This window comes from Neofelis nebulosa, chromosome 7 (genome assembly GCF_028018385.1).
Source record: "Neofelis nebulosa isolate mNeoNeb1 chromosome 7, mNeoNeb1.pri, whole genome shotgun sequence".
Taxonomy (NCBI): Eukaryota; Metazoa; Chordata; class Mammalia; order Carnivora; family Felidae; genus Neofelis; species Neofelis nebulosa.
The window spans coordinates 53,311,430-53,331,029 of record NC_080788.1 but is presented as its reverse complement, the minus strand read 5'-3'; the positions used below and the strand labels follow the sequence as shown (position 1 = coordinate 53,331,029).

General features: G+C 36.8%; 1 protein-coding gene across 4 annotated transcripts in view; it reads right to left on the bottom strand.

Annotated features, from left to right (window-relative positions):
• DMXL2 (Dmx like 2) overlaps positions 1 to 19,388 on the bottom strand; it is a 151,861-nt gene extending 132,473 nt beyond the window's left edge. For all 4 annotated transcript variants that reach the window (XM_058737729.1, XM_058737732.1, XM_058737730.1 and 1 more), the window contains exon 1: positions 19,280 to 19,388. In XM_058737729.1, coding sequence (XP_058593712.1) covers positions 19,280 to 19,366 — 87 coding nt within the window. In that variant the 5' untranslated portion in view covers positions 19,367 to 19,388. The remainder of the gene's footprint in view (positions 1 to 19,279) is intronic.
• Positions 19,389 to 19,600: the final 212 nt, after the last annotated feature.

Genomic DNA, 19,600 nt, shown 5'->3' with positions numbered 1-19,600 from the left:
GTGAATTTTGACTCATGTTAAGTATGCTCACTCTTCTACAAATGAGGGTACTTGTTATTAAGAGCTAAAAAAAATAATTACAAGAATTATAAGAGGTACCATTTACTGAAAGCCTACTGGGTAACATACTATGTAATCTACATTCCTAGTCTCTTTTTCAAGACTGCAGTAATCCTAGAAGTTAGCTATTATTGACCCCACTTTAATATAAGGAAATGGAAGTTCATAGGATTTAATCAAATTCTTAAGTAGCAAGGTAAATATAAGGCTGAGAGGCAAATTCAGGTCTCTTTACATTGTTATATCCACTTCACTTATGACCATCATTTTGTTTTCTATTGCTCAAATTTTTGTTCTTCTTACTGGTTTGTTAATTACATAAATTCATTTAAATTCTTCATTTCAGCTGTTCTAAAACAAAAAGCTAACAAGAAGACAGGGTTGTCTGACTTTGATCATTACTTGGTTGGGTCAAGTTATCTATAGACAAAGTCTTAAAAGGCCAGCCTTGACCTATGAAAAAATCTTATCAAGAAAACAAAGCACATATTAACCAAAATTTCCCAAGAAAATATCCTTTCCCTCTTCCTTTTAGTCACATAATTAAATAGCTAACTGCTTACGCTTCTCAGAATTAAAAATTAACTTCTAGGGGCACCTGGCTGGTTCAGTCAGTGGAGCATGCAACTCTTGATCTTGGGGTCATGAATTTGAGCCCCATGTTGGGCTCAGAGATTACTTTAAAAAAATTAACCTCTAAAACAAATAGATTTCCTTTTTGAATAGGATCATTATTAAGCTAGAGTTTTCATGTATCACTTACCCATAAAAGCCACCTGTAAGTTAAATAAACCATTTTAAATGTCTGATTTTAATGTTTTCAGCAACAAGATTTTCTTTTTTATAGAAAATGCAACACATGCTAATTTAAAAACTAAATCGGTGGGGAGCCTGGGTGGCTCAGATGGTTAAGTGTCTGACTTTTGGTTTTGGTTCAGGTCATGATCTTAGAGTTTGTAGGATGGAGCCCCACATCAGGCTCCACCCATGCTGACAGCACAGAGTCTGCTTGGGATTCTCTCTCTCCCTCTCCCGCATTGGACACACTCTCTACCTATTTCTTTCAAAATAAATAAACTAAAAATTAAAAACTGAATACAAAAATTAGTTCACCTTACCCTTGACCACTTAAGGAGTGATTACCTGACAGTTACCCGTGAACCCTTCCTGAAATGTTTAGTGTATATATATGTATAAACATTTTTTATATAAAGAGATTATGCTATACACAATTCTGCAACTTCTTTTCCACTTAATTAACAATTTGTCTTGAAGAACTTTCCTTATCACAGAAGGAATTATTTTATTCTTCTTAATAGTTGCATACTCTTCCATTTTGTGGCTTTGCCATAATTAATTTAGGTTGTTTCCAGTCTTTCACTACCATAAAACGTGCTTCAGTATAACACCTATGTATTTATGGTATTACACATATGTGTGCAAGTATACCCAAAGGATAAATTCTAAGACATAATTTACTGGGTAAGTGATTAAAATCAGTAAGTACTGCAAAATGCCCTCCAAAAACACTGTATTTCCCATAGGTATAAAAGTACCTGTTTCTCCACTTCCTCACTAACCCTGATAATCCAATCCAACAAAACCTAGCTTCTCCCTGTTGTCTTAATTTCTATTTTTATTAGGAGGAAAGTTGAGCATCTTTTCATATATTTATCAATCATTTATATTTCTTTCTCTGAAAACTGACTATTCCTGTCATTGGTCAATTTTTTAACTGGGTCTGTTCTGAATGACTTATAAGAGCTCTTTACAGATTAAGGAAATTCACCCTTTGTCTATATAGCTAATAAGATTTTTTTTAATGCCTGAACTAAAGATAGAGTAAGCAAAGGACAAATCATTATTTTTTAATTGAAATAGTGTATTTATATAATACACAATTTCAATTTGAAAAGTTATATATATAGATCACAGTAGGCCACGGACTAGTTTAAAGGCCCAATTTATGAAGTATCAGGAAAGTTTATAAATTTATGTATAAAAATATAGAGTTTTCAAAATGAAATTTAAGTCTACAAATAAGAGTACTTATCAGCAATACATTCAATCAGCCTCATATGCCTTTCTACAGGTTTCTACACCTAAAATCAAACCCTTAACCTTTATCAACTACTGCCTACCATCAGCACCCCCAAAATAGATAAGCTTCTTGCCAGTCAGATGTTAAGTCCATCATACAGTTAGAAAAGGGGGAAAGGGTAGTATTTGAACAAACAGCTCTTCTCTCCACATGACTAAGAACAGACTTTACTAATATGATTCAATCATTCTAACAGCCTAAAGTCCACTCAAGAATGCTGAATGAACAGAATAAATAAATGAGAAAGAAACTAAATAGTATGCAAAAAGCTAAGAGCACAAAAATTACCCCAAGTCAACGACAAGTGAAGCAACATCAGAAATAATATAATAATGACTGTATGTGTGGTAACCAAAGGTTTGTTACTTTTAGAAACAACACAGCTCACATCAGGATATGCAAAATTAACAGACTACTTATAAAAGTAGGAAAAAGCTAAGCTGCAAGTGGTATACTGAGTGAAACGTAAGACAAAACTTAATAATATATAAAAACAGGGTTGCCTGGGTGGCTCAGTTGGTTAAGCGTCCAACTTTGGCTCAGGTCATTCTCTCATGGCTTGTGAGTTCTAGCCTGCATCGGGCTCTATGCGGACAGCTCAGAGCCTGGAGCCTGCTTCGGATTCTGTGTCTCCCTCTCTCTGCCCTCCCTCCCTTGCTCACGCGCTCGCTCTCTCTCAAAAATAAATAAATATTAAAACAAATTTTTAATAATATATAAAAACAAAAATCTATGGCTGAAAAAAATAAAAACGCAAGAAATACTACAAGTGGGAAAAAAAAGAAATATTACAGTGTTTGTGATTAAATAGTAAGAGACAAAATGATTTTTGTTTTAATTTCTTTGTAACAACCCCAAACAAGCAACAGATCTGAAAGAACTTCCTTCAATTAAAATTAAAACTTTAAATTAAAAAAAGAACAATCTTTAGTATTAGTCAAAAAGCAGCCAATTTTGATAATTCACTGACAAAATAGATGGAGCTGCAACAAACTTCTAAATACTAAGCTAAAGAGAAACACAGATACCCACAGTACAAACTAAACTTATTTCTATAACCCTGAACACAGAACAAAACATGGGTTTTTTAAAATTTACTGATGCTCAATAATATCTGATAAGCAAAGGAGACCTTGAAAAGAGAAATATGCAATAATTAATTAATTTGTCCTAATTAAATATTACAAATACTGCTCTATCTCCGGCTTGCATGCATTCTCACTAAAAAGTAAGTGTGGAAGTAGAAATCAAAAATCATCTCTCCTAAATAACTATTTTATGTCAGTGCTGAGAATAAATCACTCAAAGTATTACTTACCAAAAATTTCTAAGGGAAATCACAGCAGTATTGGTAAAAGTAAGTCTCATGGACTGGCCAACATGCATAAAAACCTACCCACCTTTCAGCTTCAGATCTGTTCTCTAAAGCTTGAGATATATAACAATTTTGCCTCACAAAGAATAATGTAGTAAAATACTACTTTTTTAAATGGTTACTTCTAAAGAAACACAGTATTTTTTTATATTTAATTATTACAAATACAGACAATAAGTGACTCAATATTTTGTTCCTTAATTTGTTAATAAATTTTACATTTCAAAGAACCTTAACAGTACATTATCTAATATGTACCAATATTAATACGTAATGTTTGACAACTTCCAATTTTGCAACTACTGGAAATTTCCAGATATTCGGTTAACCTAAATACTGATATTTTGAGGGAGATGGTCCTGACAGTGTTCCAAAAATCATTTCCCAAATAATTGATTAAAATATTAAATTATAATTAAACTCTCGATACAATACCATCAATATGATGGAAAGAACATATTCCTGAGAATCCAGAGGTATTAATACTAACTATAACAATCTCTCTGTAATATTTCCTTTATCAGTCAAATGAAAGATTGTGACTAGATCACTTCTGAGACTCCTTTCAATTTTTAAGCTGTAATTCTATGAGTGCACAAATTTGCTTCAAAAAGTCCTGATAAAAAGATTAAATAATCCAGTGTGCACTATTTTACACAGAAACCCAGCTAAATGGTCTTTGTGTTGTAACTCTTTCCCCTACTCACAGCTGACAGGATGTGAGGATGGTCCAGACTAATGACCAGTAGCTATCAGCCAGATGAAAGAGATGGGCTAAGCCAGGCAAAGTCCACTCAGGAATTCAAACCATAAGACCCAGAGTTAGAAGGAAGAGCTAAGCAGACAAGTCATACATGTTCAGGGATAAGTCAGCAATTTGAAACTGAAACCACCAGTTTAAAAAGTAAATGGATCGGGTATCTAAAAACAAAAAACTCATGAAAAAAACAAGTACATAAAATCCCTAAGAGAAGGCAGTCTTGATTCTACCAGCTTTTTAGTTCCAATAACCCTGAAGCCCAATTGCACCTCCTAAGTTCTTTGTGTATCCTGAAATAAACCTAGCTTTTACTTCAGTTCCTCTGTCCCTTGTGCTAAAACCAATACTGATACAAAGATTGGGACTGCATAGAACAGGGCTTCAAAGAAAATGTGGAATTGGCTATGATTAGATTATAGAATTAGAGTAGAGAATGCAATGAGGAGGACAGACTGGAAAGCTAGCAAAACAGGATGTATACAAGAGATACAGTTACTAAAATAGTCATATGTGATTCTTTGGGACCTAGAATATGTCAGGCATACCTCCCTTTTTTATGCTTTGCTTACTGTACTTCATAGACACTGTGTTTTTACAAATTGAAGGCTGTGGCAACCCTGCATCAAGCAGTCTATCAGTGCCATTTTTCCAAGAGCATTTGCTCACTTGTAGCTGTGTCACATTTGGCAATTCTCACAATATTTCAAACTTTTTCATGATTATATTTGGTATGGTGACCTTTTATCAGTGATCTTTAATGTTATTATTGTAATTGTTTGGGAGTACCACAAACCATACCCATAGAAGACGGCACACTTAATAAACGTTGTATGTGTTCTGAATGCTCCACTGACCAGCCATTCCCCCCACCCCACTCCTTGAGCCTCCCTATTCCCTGAGACACAATATTTAAAAATAGGCCAATGAATAACCCTATGATGACCTCTAAGTGTTCAAATGAAAGAGTTGCATGTGTCTCCTTTTTTTTTTTTTAACGTATTTATTTATTTATTCAGACAGAGCGAGTGAGTATGCAGCCAGGTGCACATGCACACAAGCAGGGGAGAGACAGAGAGAGAGGTGGGGAGAGAGAATCCAAGCAGGCTCCATGCTGTCAGCACAAAAGCTTGAGGCAGGGCTCAATCTCAGGAATGGTAAGATCACAACCTGAGCCAAAATCAAGAGTCAGATGCTTAACTGACTGAGCCACCCAGGGAGCCCTGCATGTCTCTCACTTAAAATCAAAAACTAGAAAAGATTAAGCTTAGTTTAAAAAAAAAAAAAAAAGTCATGTCTAGAGTTAAGATAGTCCAAAATCTAGGCCTCTTGTGTCAAACAGCTGGCCAAGTTGTGAATGCAAAGGAAGAGTTCTTGAAGGAAACTACAAGCGCTTCTCCAGTGAACACACGAAATGATAAGGAAGTGAAACAGCCTTACTGCTGACATAGAGAAAGTTTTAGTGGTCTAGACAGAAGATCAAACCAGCCATAACCTTCCCTTGAGCCAAAGCCTAATCGAAGGAAAGGTCCCTACTTTAATTCTATGAAAGTTGAGAAGCTTCAGAAGAAAAGTTTGAAGCTAGCAGAGGTTGAGTCATGAGGTTTAAGGAAAGAAGCCACCTCCATGACATAAAAGGCAAAGCATGCAAGTAATGATGTAGAAGTTGCAGCAAATCATCCATAAGATCTAGCTAAAATAATTAATGAAGATGGCTATACCAAGCAACAAATTTTCAAAGTAGATAAAAGAGCCTTATGTTGGAAGAAGATGCCATCTAGGACTTTCAGAGCTACAGAGGAGAAGTCAATGCCTGGCTTCAAGGGTTCAAAGGATAGGCTGACTCTCTTGTTAGGGGCTGATGTAGCTGGTGACTTAAGCTGAAGCCAATACTCAACTATTCTGAAAATCCTAGGGCCCTTAAAAATGATGCTCAATCTATGGGCATTGTATGTAAGCCAATTTGACAATAAATTATATTTCTCAAAAAATGATGTTCAATATACTTTGCCTCTGCTTTACCAATGGAACAACACAGTTTGGATGACAGCACATCTGCTTACAACATGGTTCACTGTACATTTTAAGCTCACTGTTGAGTCTTACTGCTCAGAAAAAAAAAGATTCCTTTCAAAATATTACTGCTCACTGTCAACACACCTGGTCATCCTGGAGCTGTGACAAAGAAGTACAATGAGATTGGTGTTATTTTCATGCCTTCTCCCACAACATCTATTCTGCAGCCCATGGGTCAAGGAGTAATTTCAACTTTCAAGTCCCATTATTTAAGAAATACATTTCAGTTCGGATGACCACTGGGTATTATATGTAAGTGATGAATCACTAAATTATATTCCTGTAATAAACATATTTTGATTTAAAAAAAAAAGAAAAATGCATTTCATAAGGCTACAACTACCATGGATAGTGACTCCTTTGACAGATCTGGGTCAAGTAAATTTAAAGCTTTCTAGGAAAGATTTTGTAAAATGTCTCAAAAGTTAGTTTGTCTGATGTTTCCTCATGATTAGATTCTGAGAAGGATTATCACAGAAACATCACAGTGTTCTTCTCATTGCATTTTTTCAAGAGGCACAATTGTCAATTTACCCCATTCCTGGCAGTTAACTTTGATCAGTTGATAAAGGTGGTGTCTGCCACGTTTCTCCTCTATAAAATTATTTTTTCCTTTATAATTAATAAGTACCTTGTAGAAAGATATTTTGAGGCTATGTAAATAACTTGTGACTTATCAAAATTTACCCACTAGTTTTAGTATCTACCGGACATTTCTTGCCTAAAGTTACTACTAAGATGGTTGCCAAATGGCAATTATCTAATTCTGTCATTTCATTATTTGTTAGTTGGCTTTATGGGGCACCTGGGTGACTCAGTCAGTTGAATGTCCGACTTCGGCTCAGGTCATAACCTCGCCTTTGTGGGTTCAAGCCCCGCATCAGGCTCTGTACTGACAGCTCAGAGCCTGGAGCCTGCTTTAGATTCTGTGTATCCCTCTCTCCCTGCCCCTTCCCTGCTCATGCTCTGTCTCGAAAGAAAGAAAGAAAGAAAGAAATAGAGAAAGAAAGAAATAGAGAAAGAAAGAAAGAAAGAAAGAAAGAAAGAAAGAAAGAGAGAGAGAGAGAGAGAGAGAGAGAGAGAAGAAAGAAAGAAAGAAAGAAAGAAAGAAAGAAAGAAAGAAAGTTATTAGCTGGCTTTCTTCTGTAAGGAAGAGTTTTCTTTATTTATTTCTGTACTTATTTATATTAGTAAGGGTCATGGATTCTTACCTCATACAAAGGGTTATAATCTATTATTGTCACTTATCTCTATGCTCTAATTGTCCCTGATTGGGCGAATAGGAACTCTTTAGGTTATTAGAAATGGTAAATAAATTCAGTAAAATTACAGAACATAAAATTAATACCCAGAATTATCATAGTTCTGTTTCTATACACTAGGTAGTAGAAAGGGAAATTAAGGAAACAACCCCATTTACAAGTGTACCAAAGACAATAAAATACCTAGGAATAATCTAACCAAGTTAAAAGACCTGTACTCTGAAAACTATAAAACACTGTTGAAAAAAATTGGAGATGACACAAATAAATATATACTCCATGCTCACGGATTAGAAGAATTAATATTGTTAAAATGTCTATACCACCCAAAGCAATCTACAGATTCAATGTAATCCCTATCAAAATATCAACAACATATTTCACAGAACTAGAATAATTCTAAAATGTATATGGAAAGACACCAAATAGCCAAAACAATCTTGAAGAAGAAAAAATCTGGAAGTATCACAATCCCAGATTTCAAGATATACTACAAAGGTATAGTAATCAAAACAGTATGGTACTGGCACAAAAACAGGCACATAGATCAATGAAACAGAATAGGAAGCCCAAAAATAAACCCACACTTATATGCTCAATTAATCTACGACAAAGAAGGCAAGAATATACAATGGGGAAGACAGTCTCTTCAACAAATGGTATTTAGAAAATGGGACAACTAGATGCAAAAGAAGGAAACCAAGACCACTTTTTCACACAATACACAAAAATAAACTCAAAAGGGTTAAAGACCTAAATGTGATACCTGATACCATCAAAGCCTAGAAAAGAACATTAAGCAGTAATTTCTTTGACATCAGCCTTAGCAACTTTTTTTTAAGTTTATTTATTTATTTTGAGAGAGACAGAGAGACAGTGTGAGTGGCAGAGGGGTAGACAGAGGGGGAAAAATGGAGAGAATCCCAAGCAGGCTCCACACTGTCAGCACAGAGCCCAATGTGAGGCTTGAGCTCACAAAATTGTGAGATCATGTCCTGAGCAAAAATCAAGAGTTGGACACATAACCAACTGAGCCACCCAGGTGCCCCTGCCTTAGCAACATTTTAAAAAATCTCTGTCCTAAGGTAAGGGAAACAAAAACAAAAATAAACTATTGAACTACATCAAAATAAAAGGCTTATGCACAGCAAAGGAAACCGTCAACAAAACAAAAGGACAACCTGCTAAGTAAAAGATTTGCAAATGATATATCTGACAAGGTATTAATATCCAAAATATATAGAGAACTTATACAACTCAAAAGCAATAAATTTTCTATATTCCTTCTAAAATCTTTATCATTCCGTATTTCATACCTACATCTGTAATCTGCCTGGAGTTCTTTTTTTTTTTTTTTTTGTAAATGGGATGACACAGGGGCCAAGTTTTATTTCTTTCCTATATAGATAAGATGTCCCACAAAAAGATCAATCATTCTGTACTGCTCTACCATGTCATCCTTAACATAAATCAAACATGAATAAATGTGTGAGTCTGTTTCTGGTGTTCTGTTTTATTACTTTGATGTATTTGTTCTGAGGAGGCTACCACACCATCTTGATGTTCACGACTTTCAAGTCTTGAGCTGGACAAAGCAGTCCTCTCATTTGACTGTTCTTTAAGACTGCCTTATCTATTCCTGGCCCCAACTATTCCTGTAAAATTTAGAATCATTCTGTCAAATTCAACAGAATCCTCGTAAGATTTTGACTGGCAATATATCAAAGCTATGAATACATTTGGAAAGAATTGATAAATTTACAGTAATGAATCTTCCAGTCCATAAATATGGAATTTATCTCTCTAAAGTTTTACAAATTTTGACCATAGAAGTGTTCTACATGCATCATTAGACTTACTGCTAGGTCCCTGATATTTTTTAATGGCATGAAAAATAGTATCATAGTTCCCGTTCTAAATAGAACCACAATAAATTATGTCTCTCCCACTGAATGTAGCCATAAAACATGAACAGAATGCATGAAGCTGCTATTTGAGGACTCTGAAAAGTAAATGGTAGCAGGTGAACTACGAAAAAAGATCAAAATTTCAAGTCTACCATACCAGCACTGAGTTTAACTAAAGTTAGTACAAAACCAAGAAGCAAAAACAGAGAGCTCCAAGAGAAACCATTTATTTTTGGCTGAAGAAGTGGGAAAAATAGTCTTAGTTTTCAAAGAAAGGAATGGAGAATTCTCCATTTATCCTTTCCTTTCTCCATTTTCTCACATTCCAGCCCCCAAGCAATCCCACAGCTCCCATAAAAGGAGCTATGATTCCAAGAAAGTGAGGTGAACCCCCACTGCTTTTTTTCTTTCCCTATCGTACTGCTACTTGGCACTGAACACAGGTACACACCCAGGGAGTATAGTGCAGAGTAACTAAAGTCTCAACTCTGCAGCTAGGGAACCACAAAGGGGAGCCCTAGAAACCAGAAAGTGCTAGGGAAACCACAGAAAAGGAAGAGCTCAGAACAACGATCCAATAAACTTTGTTTATAAACTCCTGGGCTCCATCCCAGGCTACACATGCATAGATCACACCTTAAAAAGAAGAGCAAAAACCTCTGAGAACTGAACTACAGGAAAGGCCACTGACCAGGTCCTTTACTGGCCACTAGGAGGAACATACACAGGATATATCTTACTGGGACTCAAAGGCTTTAAAAATGGAACTGACATTGAAACAACGACCCATAGAAGGCTGGTGTGAGAACTTCCAGCCTAAATCCAAACAAGTAGACTGTCTGCTAAAACAAAAATATCAGCATTCTCTGTAGGATTTACACAAGATCCAGAGTTTCATAATTTAATGTTTTTAAAAGTCCAGTTTACAGGGGTGCCTGGGTGGCTCAGTCAGTTGAGTGCCCCACTCTTGATTTCAGCTCAGGTCATGATCTCACAGTTTCATGGGTTTGAGCCCTGCATTGAGTTCTGCGCTGACCACGTGTGCAGAGCCTACTTGGGAGTTCTCCTCTCCCTCTGCCCCCTCCAGCTCGCTGTCTCTGTCAAAATAAATAAATAAACTTTAAAATAAGTAAAAGTCCAGGTTACAATCCAAAATTACTCAGCAATACAAAGAACTAAGAGAATCTCAACTCACAAGGTAAAGGAAAAAAACAATCAACACACCTAGATGTTAAAATTATCAAAAAAAAAAAAAAAACATTAAAGTGGCTACAATAAAATGCTTGAAGAGGTACAGGTGAACACTCTCAAATCAGTAATCTAAGCTTCCATCTTAATCAATTAGAAAAGGAAAGCAAAACAAATTCAAAGCATGCTGAAGAAAGGAAATAATAAAGAGCAGAAATCAATGAAAATGACAAGAGAAAAATAATAGAAAACATGAATGAAATAAAAATCTGGTTCTTTGAGGGGCGCCTGACTGGCTCAGTCAGAAGAGCATGTGACTCTTGATCTTAGGGTTGTGAGCTCAAGCCCCACATGGGTGTAGAGATTACTAAATAAATAAACTTTTAAAAAATCTGGTTCTTTGAAAAAGAACAATAAAATGCATAAACCTCCAGGAAGACAAAGAAAAAGCGAGAAGAAACAAATTATGAATATGAGAAATAAAGGAAGGAATACCAGCACTAATCTTGCACACATTAAAGAGGTAATACTAAAACACTATAAACAATTCTATACACATAAATATGACAAAGAAATGGATCAAAAACGCTAATTCCTCTAAAACAAGAAACTACAAAAACTCACCCAAGATGAAATATATTACCTGAATAGTCCTTTAACTGTTAAAGAAATTTTAGTAGATTTAAAGAATAAATGACAACAACTCTACATGACCCCTGACAGAAAATAGAAAATGAATACCTCCAAACTCATCTTATGAAATCAGCAGTACAATGATACCAAACCAAACAAAAACAATACAAGGGGGTGGGGGTGGGGGAACTATAGATCAATATCTTTAATGAACAAAGATGCAAAAAGCCTCAATAAAATACTAGCAAACTGAATCTAGCCATAAAGAAAAAGGATAATATACAAGTAATACAAAGCTAATTCAATTCACAAAAATCAATGTAATCTACCATATGAACAGTCTAACGAAGAAAAATCACATGATCATATTAATCAGTGAAGGAAAAACATATGACAATATTCAAGATCCCTTCATGATAAAAATTTCCAGCAAAAATGGAATAGAAGGAAATTTGCTCCATCTTATAGGACATTACAAAAACAAATAAAACCTAGTACTAGTCAGTGCAGTAACTGCAATAAAGCAAATCAGACATGACTGAAACAGGATTAGCAAATGGATTAGAAGAAACCATCCAGAATGCCGCAAAAGAAGGATAAAAAAGAAAACAGAAGAGAAAGGATATTAGATATAGAAATAAAGTGATTAGGTCCAATATATGTTTGATATATTACTCTCATAAGGTCAATGGGGAAGAGGCAATTTTTAAACAGATATTACCTGAAATTTTTCCAGATTTAATAAAATACATCAATTCACGATTCAAAAATCTCAAAAGTCGCAAACAGGATTGACACATTCACAAGATTTTACTATGACACAACATAGTAAAACTTCAGAAAGACAAAAAAATCTAAAAGAAGCTAGAGGAAAAATACAACTTTTAAAGAAGCAGTAGGCTGGTAGCCGACTTCTCATCAGAAACATCAGAGGCCAGAAGACAAAGGACTGACATCTTTACGGTGCTGAAAAGAAAATACTGTCATTCTCTACCTAGCAAAAATACCTTCCAAGAATGAAACAAAATGAAGACATGTTCATGCAAACAAAAGATGACATTACAACACCAACAGATCCACACCAAAGGAAATTCTATAGAAGCCTCTCCAGGAAGAAAGAAAATGATCCCAAATGGAATGTGAAAGACACAGGAGGGAATAAAGAATAAAGTAATAATAAATACACAGGTAAATGTAAATAAGCACCAACTATGTCAAATAATAATAAGATCTTACAGGATTTATAAACATGAAGACTTATCACTGAAGGAGAGATCATAAGCAGGAAAAGAGTAAAAACGTTATAAAGGGTCCCTGTATTGCCTGAAGGACTGTCATGCCTGAGCAGACTTTGGCAAGTTAAATGGCAATTTAAGAATACAAGTTGTAATTTCTAGGATAGAAGCAGAGTATACAACTTTAGGACTACTACAGGGAAAAAAGGGAATGAAAACAAAGTCATTTCAAAAGAGGGAAGGAAGGAGAAAAAGGGGTGCTAAGAGCAAAGGGGACAAATATGAGATGGTAAAGTTAAACATGAATATGTCAGTAATAACGTTAAATATAAGTGAATTAAAAGTTCGGGGGTGCCTGGGTGGCTCAGTCAGTTAAACGTCTGACTTTGGCTCAGGTCATGATCTCATGGTTCATGGGCTCGAGTCCCTTGTCAGGCTCTGTGCTAACAGCTCAGAAGCTGGAGCCTGCTTCAGATTCTGTGTCTCTCTCTGTCTCTCTGTCCCTCCCCTGAGCATGCTCTTTCTCTCTTTCAAAAATAAATAAGCATTAGAAAAATTTTAAGTTCTAGTTAACACAAAAAATTAAATCCAAGTATAGGATATTTAGAAGACACAATTCTGAAATGCAACTACACAGAAAAATTCAAAGTAAACCAACTGAGCCACCCAGGTGCCCTTTCCTGGTTTTTCTTAAAGTCACAGGATGAAGACATCATGACTTAGTACAAATTAAATTAAATCCTGAGAAGCCTGACTTTCTAGAGAAAGTGGCCCTAAAGGAATGTCTTCACTGATAATCTAAGAAGGTATTATTTATAGTTTTCAAATCATTCCACCAACTTATCATGTACTTAGTGTTTAAAGGAGTCTCCCTCTATGCACTGGCCCTTTTATACCTACTGACTTCTCTATCAGAGGGATAGGAGATAAACATCTTATTTTGCAGGCACTTAGAATGGGAGGAGAGGAGAGCATTAAACAAGCCCTTAGCAATCATGAAATGAGAAGTTTTGAGAAGAAAAAGCACAGGCAATTGGGTTCACATATATGCATCAAGTCCCAGGGTAACAATGAGCTATATCTAAGAGAAAGAAAATACAGTCATACCACCTGTGTAAGTTGCACCTGCTTCCTCAATAACAGGTTCTATATCCTGTTACATAATGAATTAGGGTTTCAGAGCAAAAATGTAATACAAAAGGATCCTACAAAGTCAAAAAGACTGAAAACACTAACATTTCTATTAAAATATTTGACTTCCAAACTTTCTTTAAAAAATAACCCACAAGCTTGAAAAGCCTTATTAAATGTGAATTACAGATATTTTCTATCATTATCCCCTTTTAAATACTGCTTTGCTTTCTGTCATAGAAGGAAATTAAATTGGTCAGGCATGACTTGTTTTTCCACTGTGCCACTGCGGTTGTAACCCAACACCCTGTGCTCTTTTTGATAATTAAATACTGAGACTTTGATTTGTTCTAAAAACTTCCCAAGACCCAAGGTAAGGTACTGATTGTAATTTCAAAAGTCATCTTTTAAATACCTCAAATCCTAAGAACATAAAGTAGAGAAGTAAGTATATCTACAGGGTCGAAAACCCGAATACAATCACATTGGCCCCATCTCCCACTTCATATTGCACTGTGACAGTCCGGGGCAACTATTATCTACCATCCACTGAGGGTACAATCATAAACAAGAGCCATCTTCTCCACTGTGAGCCCAAAGAAGACACACGATTTCATAAACACTCTGCATAGCTTATTCCTTGAGCCAGAAAGGACGTCCCTAACTGTAAAGTCAGACCAACTGTCTTATAAGTGGAGAGGCAATATACAAGAGACTATAACTTCACCACAACCGCATTACAGTTCTGGTCCATTTTCCCTTTCGCCTCTTACAAATGTCTAAAGAAGTCCATACAATGCTCATTCAAGGTCTGAATACTTAAAAAGAACCTAATTTAAGAACCTCATTTTACAGATGAAAACCCTAAAAAAAAGTTTCAATACTTTATCCAAGGTCACTTAAGTTGTTGGTCTCTGACCACTCATTTCTAAGGGGGCTTTATTTGGGACTTGTACCAGTTTCCGGGTAGCTGCTAAGAGTCTCCCTGCTATAAGCAGGAAGGCTAACTAACAATCTACACAGGGACATAAGTAAGAACTTATATAACCTCCTATCTACCTACAGGTTCACACCAAACACATGCCCACAAAAAACTCTGAAAGGTATCAATGTACATAAACAAGAAGCTACTCTGCAGGAATAAACCAGCTGTCTTTTCTTGGAAAACAACTCCACTCTAAATTCTTGACTGCTGTCTTTCCCTTTACTATCAGCACAGGCTGTCAATAGCTGTAAAAGTTGTTATAGACACTGATAACCCACCAGCTAAAGAAGCACTCTTCTGTCCAACTTCCCCACTCTCCTGGCCAAATGTGATCTCTTATTCTTGAATTCCCACAAGAATGTAAGTGCCTCACAACACCACACAGCCTGCCAGCTGTGGTTAAGTACATGTCTTAACTCTAAGTAGATAGCAGGTTCCCATACTTCTTCAATAAACTCCCCGAAATCACTACTATGCGTTTTTGTTCTCTTGATGTTGCTGTTGCTGTTAATCTCCAGAGAGCCTCATAGACCTATGTGCTCAACAAACATTTGCTAAATGGATATAAACAGGCTGATCATTTTCCAAATTTGGTGTTGACATAATTCTAGGACTGGAATGTTATTATACCACAGTAGAATTAAAATATATCTAAATGCCAGGGGGGGAAAGGTCATATAAAAGTAACTTCTAAAGTTTAAATGAATGTTTTTGCATTCATTACTAACTTTCTGGTGGTACTTGAAAAAAAAAAACAAAAGCTAAAAATCTATAGGTAACATTTGCTAATTATATTTTTCAACATTCTGAGGGTGTTTTCTTATTTACTGAGGTAGTCTTGTGGGGGCTTTAATTGTTTTGTGAAGGAATAGTCACCCAATAATTTACCTGTTATATCACACCATTCCTTGGCTTTTGTTGTTCTTGCCATTCAAAAAGGCCTAATACCTTTCTGTCTTTACAACTGTCAATCTTAACATGAAATCTTTTATCTTCCCAACTATATGTGATCTCTTTCATCTGCCTTACATTATAATTATGTATATCATTTTTAATCTCTACCAGTATATGACCCTGGTAGGGAGTGAAAATGACTAATTTTTTTAAACTTTGATTAGTGTGTTGAATTCATATCAGACTGGAGTAACATCAACTGTCCCTATATAACTGAAAATACAGTCTGTACCCCTTAAGGCCAAAATGTGAAAAAAAAGTTAAACTGTATTAATAATCATGTACCATCATTATTTTAATTGATATCTTAATGCTTACAGAAAAAATTTTAAAAACCTAAAGACTATTTTTCAGGAAAGCAATAAAAACATAATTAAGGAAAATTAACACTATCTGTTACATTAAGCTCTAAAACATTCACTTATAAGAAGGTAGCTGGGAATGTCTCACTGACCAAATACAGACAACAAAGCTCATACATGGCAAAATCATCTCCTTGGACTAGCTGGTACCTGATTTACTACAGGATAACAGTATTTCCAGAACTTAGATCTTAAATGATCAAAAGATAATATATACAAACACACTTATGAAATCATAATTGCTTTTAAAAACCACTAACTGCCCAAACACAAGTGAAAAACCATCCTAGCACATGTTAGCACTACAGATACACACATCACTGGGACTGTCCACTACAAACTGCACCACCATGACAACATAGCACAGATTGGGCCATGGTGACATGAGCAGTCATTCACAACCCAGTTGATCACACCACACACTACCCACCACGCACAGTGCAATATATATAACACACTGTTTTTCAACTACAATGTTCCGAACACTTCAAAATTCTTTTAGAACAATTCTTTTTTAAAAACCTGTAGTTTGTAAACTCTGAAATAAATGATCTACTCTACTTTGAAAAGATCCTCAGGTTATCATCAAAGATATCATTAGTTAAAACCCACTGTCTACTTGCAAGACAGTCTTTCTTTCCACATTGGCCACGTTTGTGCCTTTCAAACATACACATACCCTTCAAAGCAAGTACTCTGATAGGAAAGAAACATACTACAGAGAAAATCCTTCCAGATGAGAAGTCACAGGACCTCCATTCCAGTCCTGGCCAGTCCCCTTTTTAGTCATCTGACCCAGAACTAAAGTTTTTCATCTGACTGCTATACAAAGCAAATGGCACACTCTATGTAAAAGAGCTTTACTTTTGTTTTTTTATTATTTATTTTTACTATACTAATGTAGGCATTCAGTTGATTGTTAGTTGATTCTAGAGTACGTGAAAACAGCTTGTTCTCAATTCTTTTTAAGCAAATCTGTTCTTCTTAGAGTCCAAAAGGTCATTTCTACTTCATGATGAAATTATAACCGGATCAGTTCATTCAAAACTAAGATATTAAAATGATATGGTGTGCAGCATGTGTCTGTAAATGCCAAAGTGCCAAAATAATCAGACTCCTAGGCAGGCATCCTAAACGAAGTAAATTTTGAGTTATATTTAGGACAATAAAAAGGGTTCTTGTATTGCAACATAAAAACGCAGGGCAGAGTAAGAAGATTAGTAGGTCTACAGCAGAGGGGCCAAGGTGAGGAGTACATATAATCAAAAATAAAGTCAAAGATGACAAAAGAATATCTGACAAGTTGAAATCTCATAACACATCTAACAGGAACTCTTAATATTCTTGAGCCAAAAATGATATGGTGAAATGGTATTTGAAGAAAATTATCCCAGCAGCTGTGTGGAAGATGAACTTATCAGAGAGGAGTGTCAGGAAAACCAGTTTACAAGTGTTTATTTTAAGTAATACAATTTAAGTACTACAATAAGATGGTAACTAAGAAGATGAAAAGGGATAAATCTGATAGACACTGTAAGGAGTCAGCCACCCTTGGTGACAGGTTGAATTAGGGAGGTGGTAAAAGACTTGAAAATGATCTCAAGGTCCTGGTCATGGGTGGCCTACATCATAACCACACCTGTGCAATGCTGACAGTTCTTGCACTGGCTTTTCCAGACTGCATCTGAACCTCTTTAGCTCTTTTCACTGTTCCCACAGAGACACTGCTCCCCTTTAGATGGAAACAGAAAACTACCACCACCATGATAGTGTGGAAATACCCTATAATCCAAGGCTCCAGATTTCTTGATGAAGGAAGCCTACTCTTCTAAGGCTAGGGAACTTTCTCCCCACCTACAGAACTGGGGAGAGGGGAATTTCCTCTCTCGATGCCCCAAACTGTCTCTATACACTTGAAGTCCAGCTGAATTCTACACAGATTTTTAGATACAAAACACAGATGACACCACTGATAGGTCATGTGTAACAAAATAAGTCAGCCAAATTATATCCATAAAGGTTCATTCTAAACTGAAACAAAGCGAAGTTGATTACATTTAAAAATTAAAATGGCCAAAAGGCAATCTTATGGGGTTATTTTTAATATATCGTAACGATAGATAAATTCTGTTCCAGAATGCACTGTGCTACATAATGATTCTGCAGTTTTGCTGGAGCTTTTCTTATTTCTGCAGCTTTAAACACATGCTATTGGAAAGCAGACATCAAAGTGTTTTCCTTGTGTAAAAAACATACCATTAAGCTATTTCCAATTTTATCAAGCACAAGTTATCAATAACAATGTGTATTTGATCAAGATCTTATGACTACAGTGTCTTCAAAGAAGGATCCTGAATAAATTTAATAAAGAAAAGGAACTTATTTTGATCCCTGGGAGTCTGTCTATGGGTAAAAAGAGGTTCTAGGGCTTAGTCGGAATTAGCTGTAATAACAACATCCATTCTCCAAAAGGACTGATGGTCCAAGCTCATTGAGAAAACATGTCTTTTCCATCGAGATATTAAAGATGTTCGAATACATTATTGTTTACACACACTTTACCCGCACAAACAAAAAAACAGTTATAAAATTTTCGCATTGCCTTAGTTTAAAAACAAATAAACCAGCCTACCTTGCAAACGGATTATATATTACCTAGGAAGGTTACCAAACTGATCTCGTGATAAAAAGCTCTCCAAGCCACTGTCACTCTAACCCTTCCATTTAGATTTGTTTCGGGGGCAAAGAATGAAATGCCCTATTTCCTTGTTCGAATTAAGATTCTGCATATCAGGAGATACAGAAGATCAGGTCGTATCAGGTTTAAAGCCACAGGCGGGCAAGGGGAGCCAGGTGCAGCATCGCCTTCATGCTCCGAGACAAGACCAAGTCTTCGCCTCCACGCCGAGAGCAGGTGCGAAAAGGACACTCTGGGGTTTCAGCTACTGCAACCATCTTCCTCCACCGCAGACCCGGGGCCGCCCTAGGAGAGGAACCTTCTAGTCCAGTCACCCCTGGGGGCCCGTCTGCTGAGGGCAGACGGCGCGGTGGATTCCTAATCCTTTCCCCTGACGGGTAATTTCCTACACCAGCCCAGGGATTCACAGTCCCACGCCCGCCCCCCGAAATTGGGCTGCAAAGGGGGCGCAACTGGGGCCCACCACCACCTCACAGCCTCCCCTGGGAGGCGTGGGCCGGGACAGGGGCTCTCAACCCCCGGTCTCTCCCTCTCGAGTACCCGGACGCCGCTCACCGTGAAGGGGACATCCCCGACGCTGCCCACAGAGTAGCAGTTGTCTCCAGGGTTGACAGCCCCGGTGAGGACCTGATGCAGATGCATCTCCGAAGCCTGGGCTGCCAAGGGATTGCGCGAGAGGAGCGACGAGCCACGCGCCCGGCTGCGAGAGCGCTTCCCCCTCCGCCTCCCTGGGGACCCACCCGGCGGCGGCTCCGGCTTAACGCCTCGCCCCCCTCTTGCCTTCCCCCTTCCTCGTCCCTGTCATGGGAGCTCCTCGACCGCTGCCGCCGCCCGGATCGCCGCTCGGCTGCGGAAATGCCCGGATGCTCCCACTGC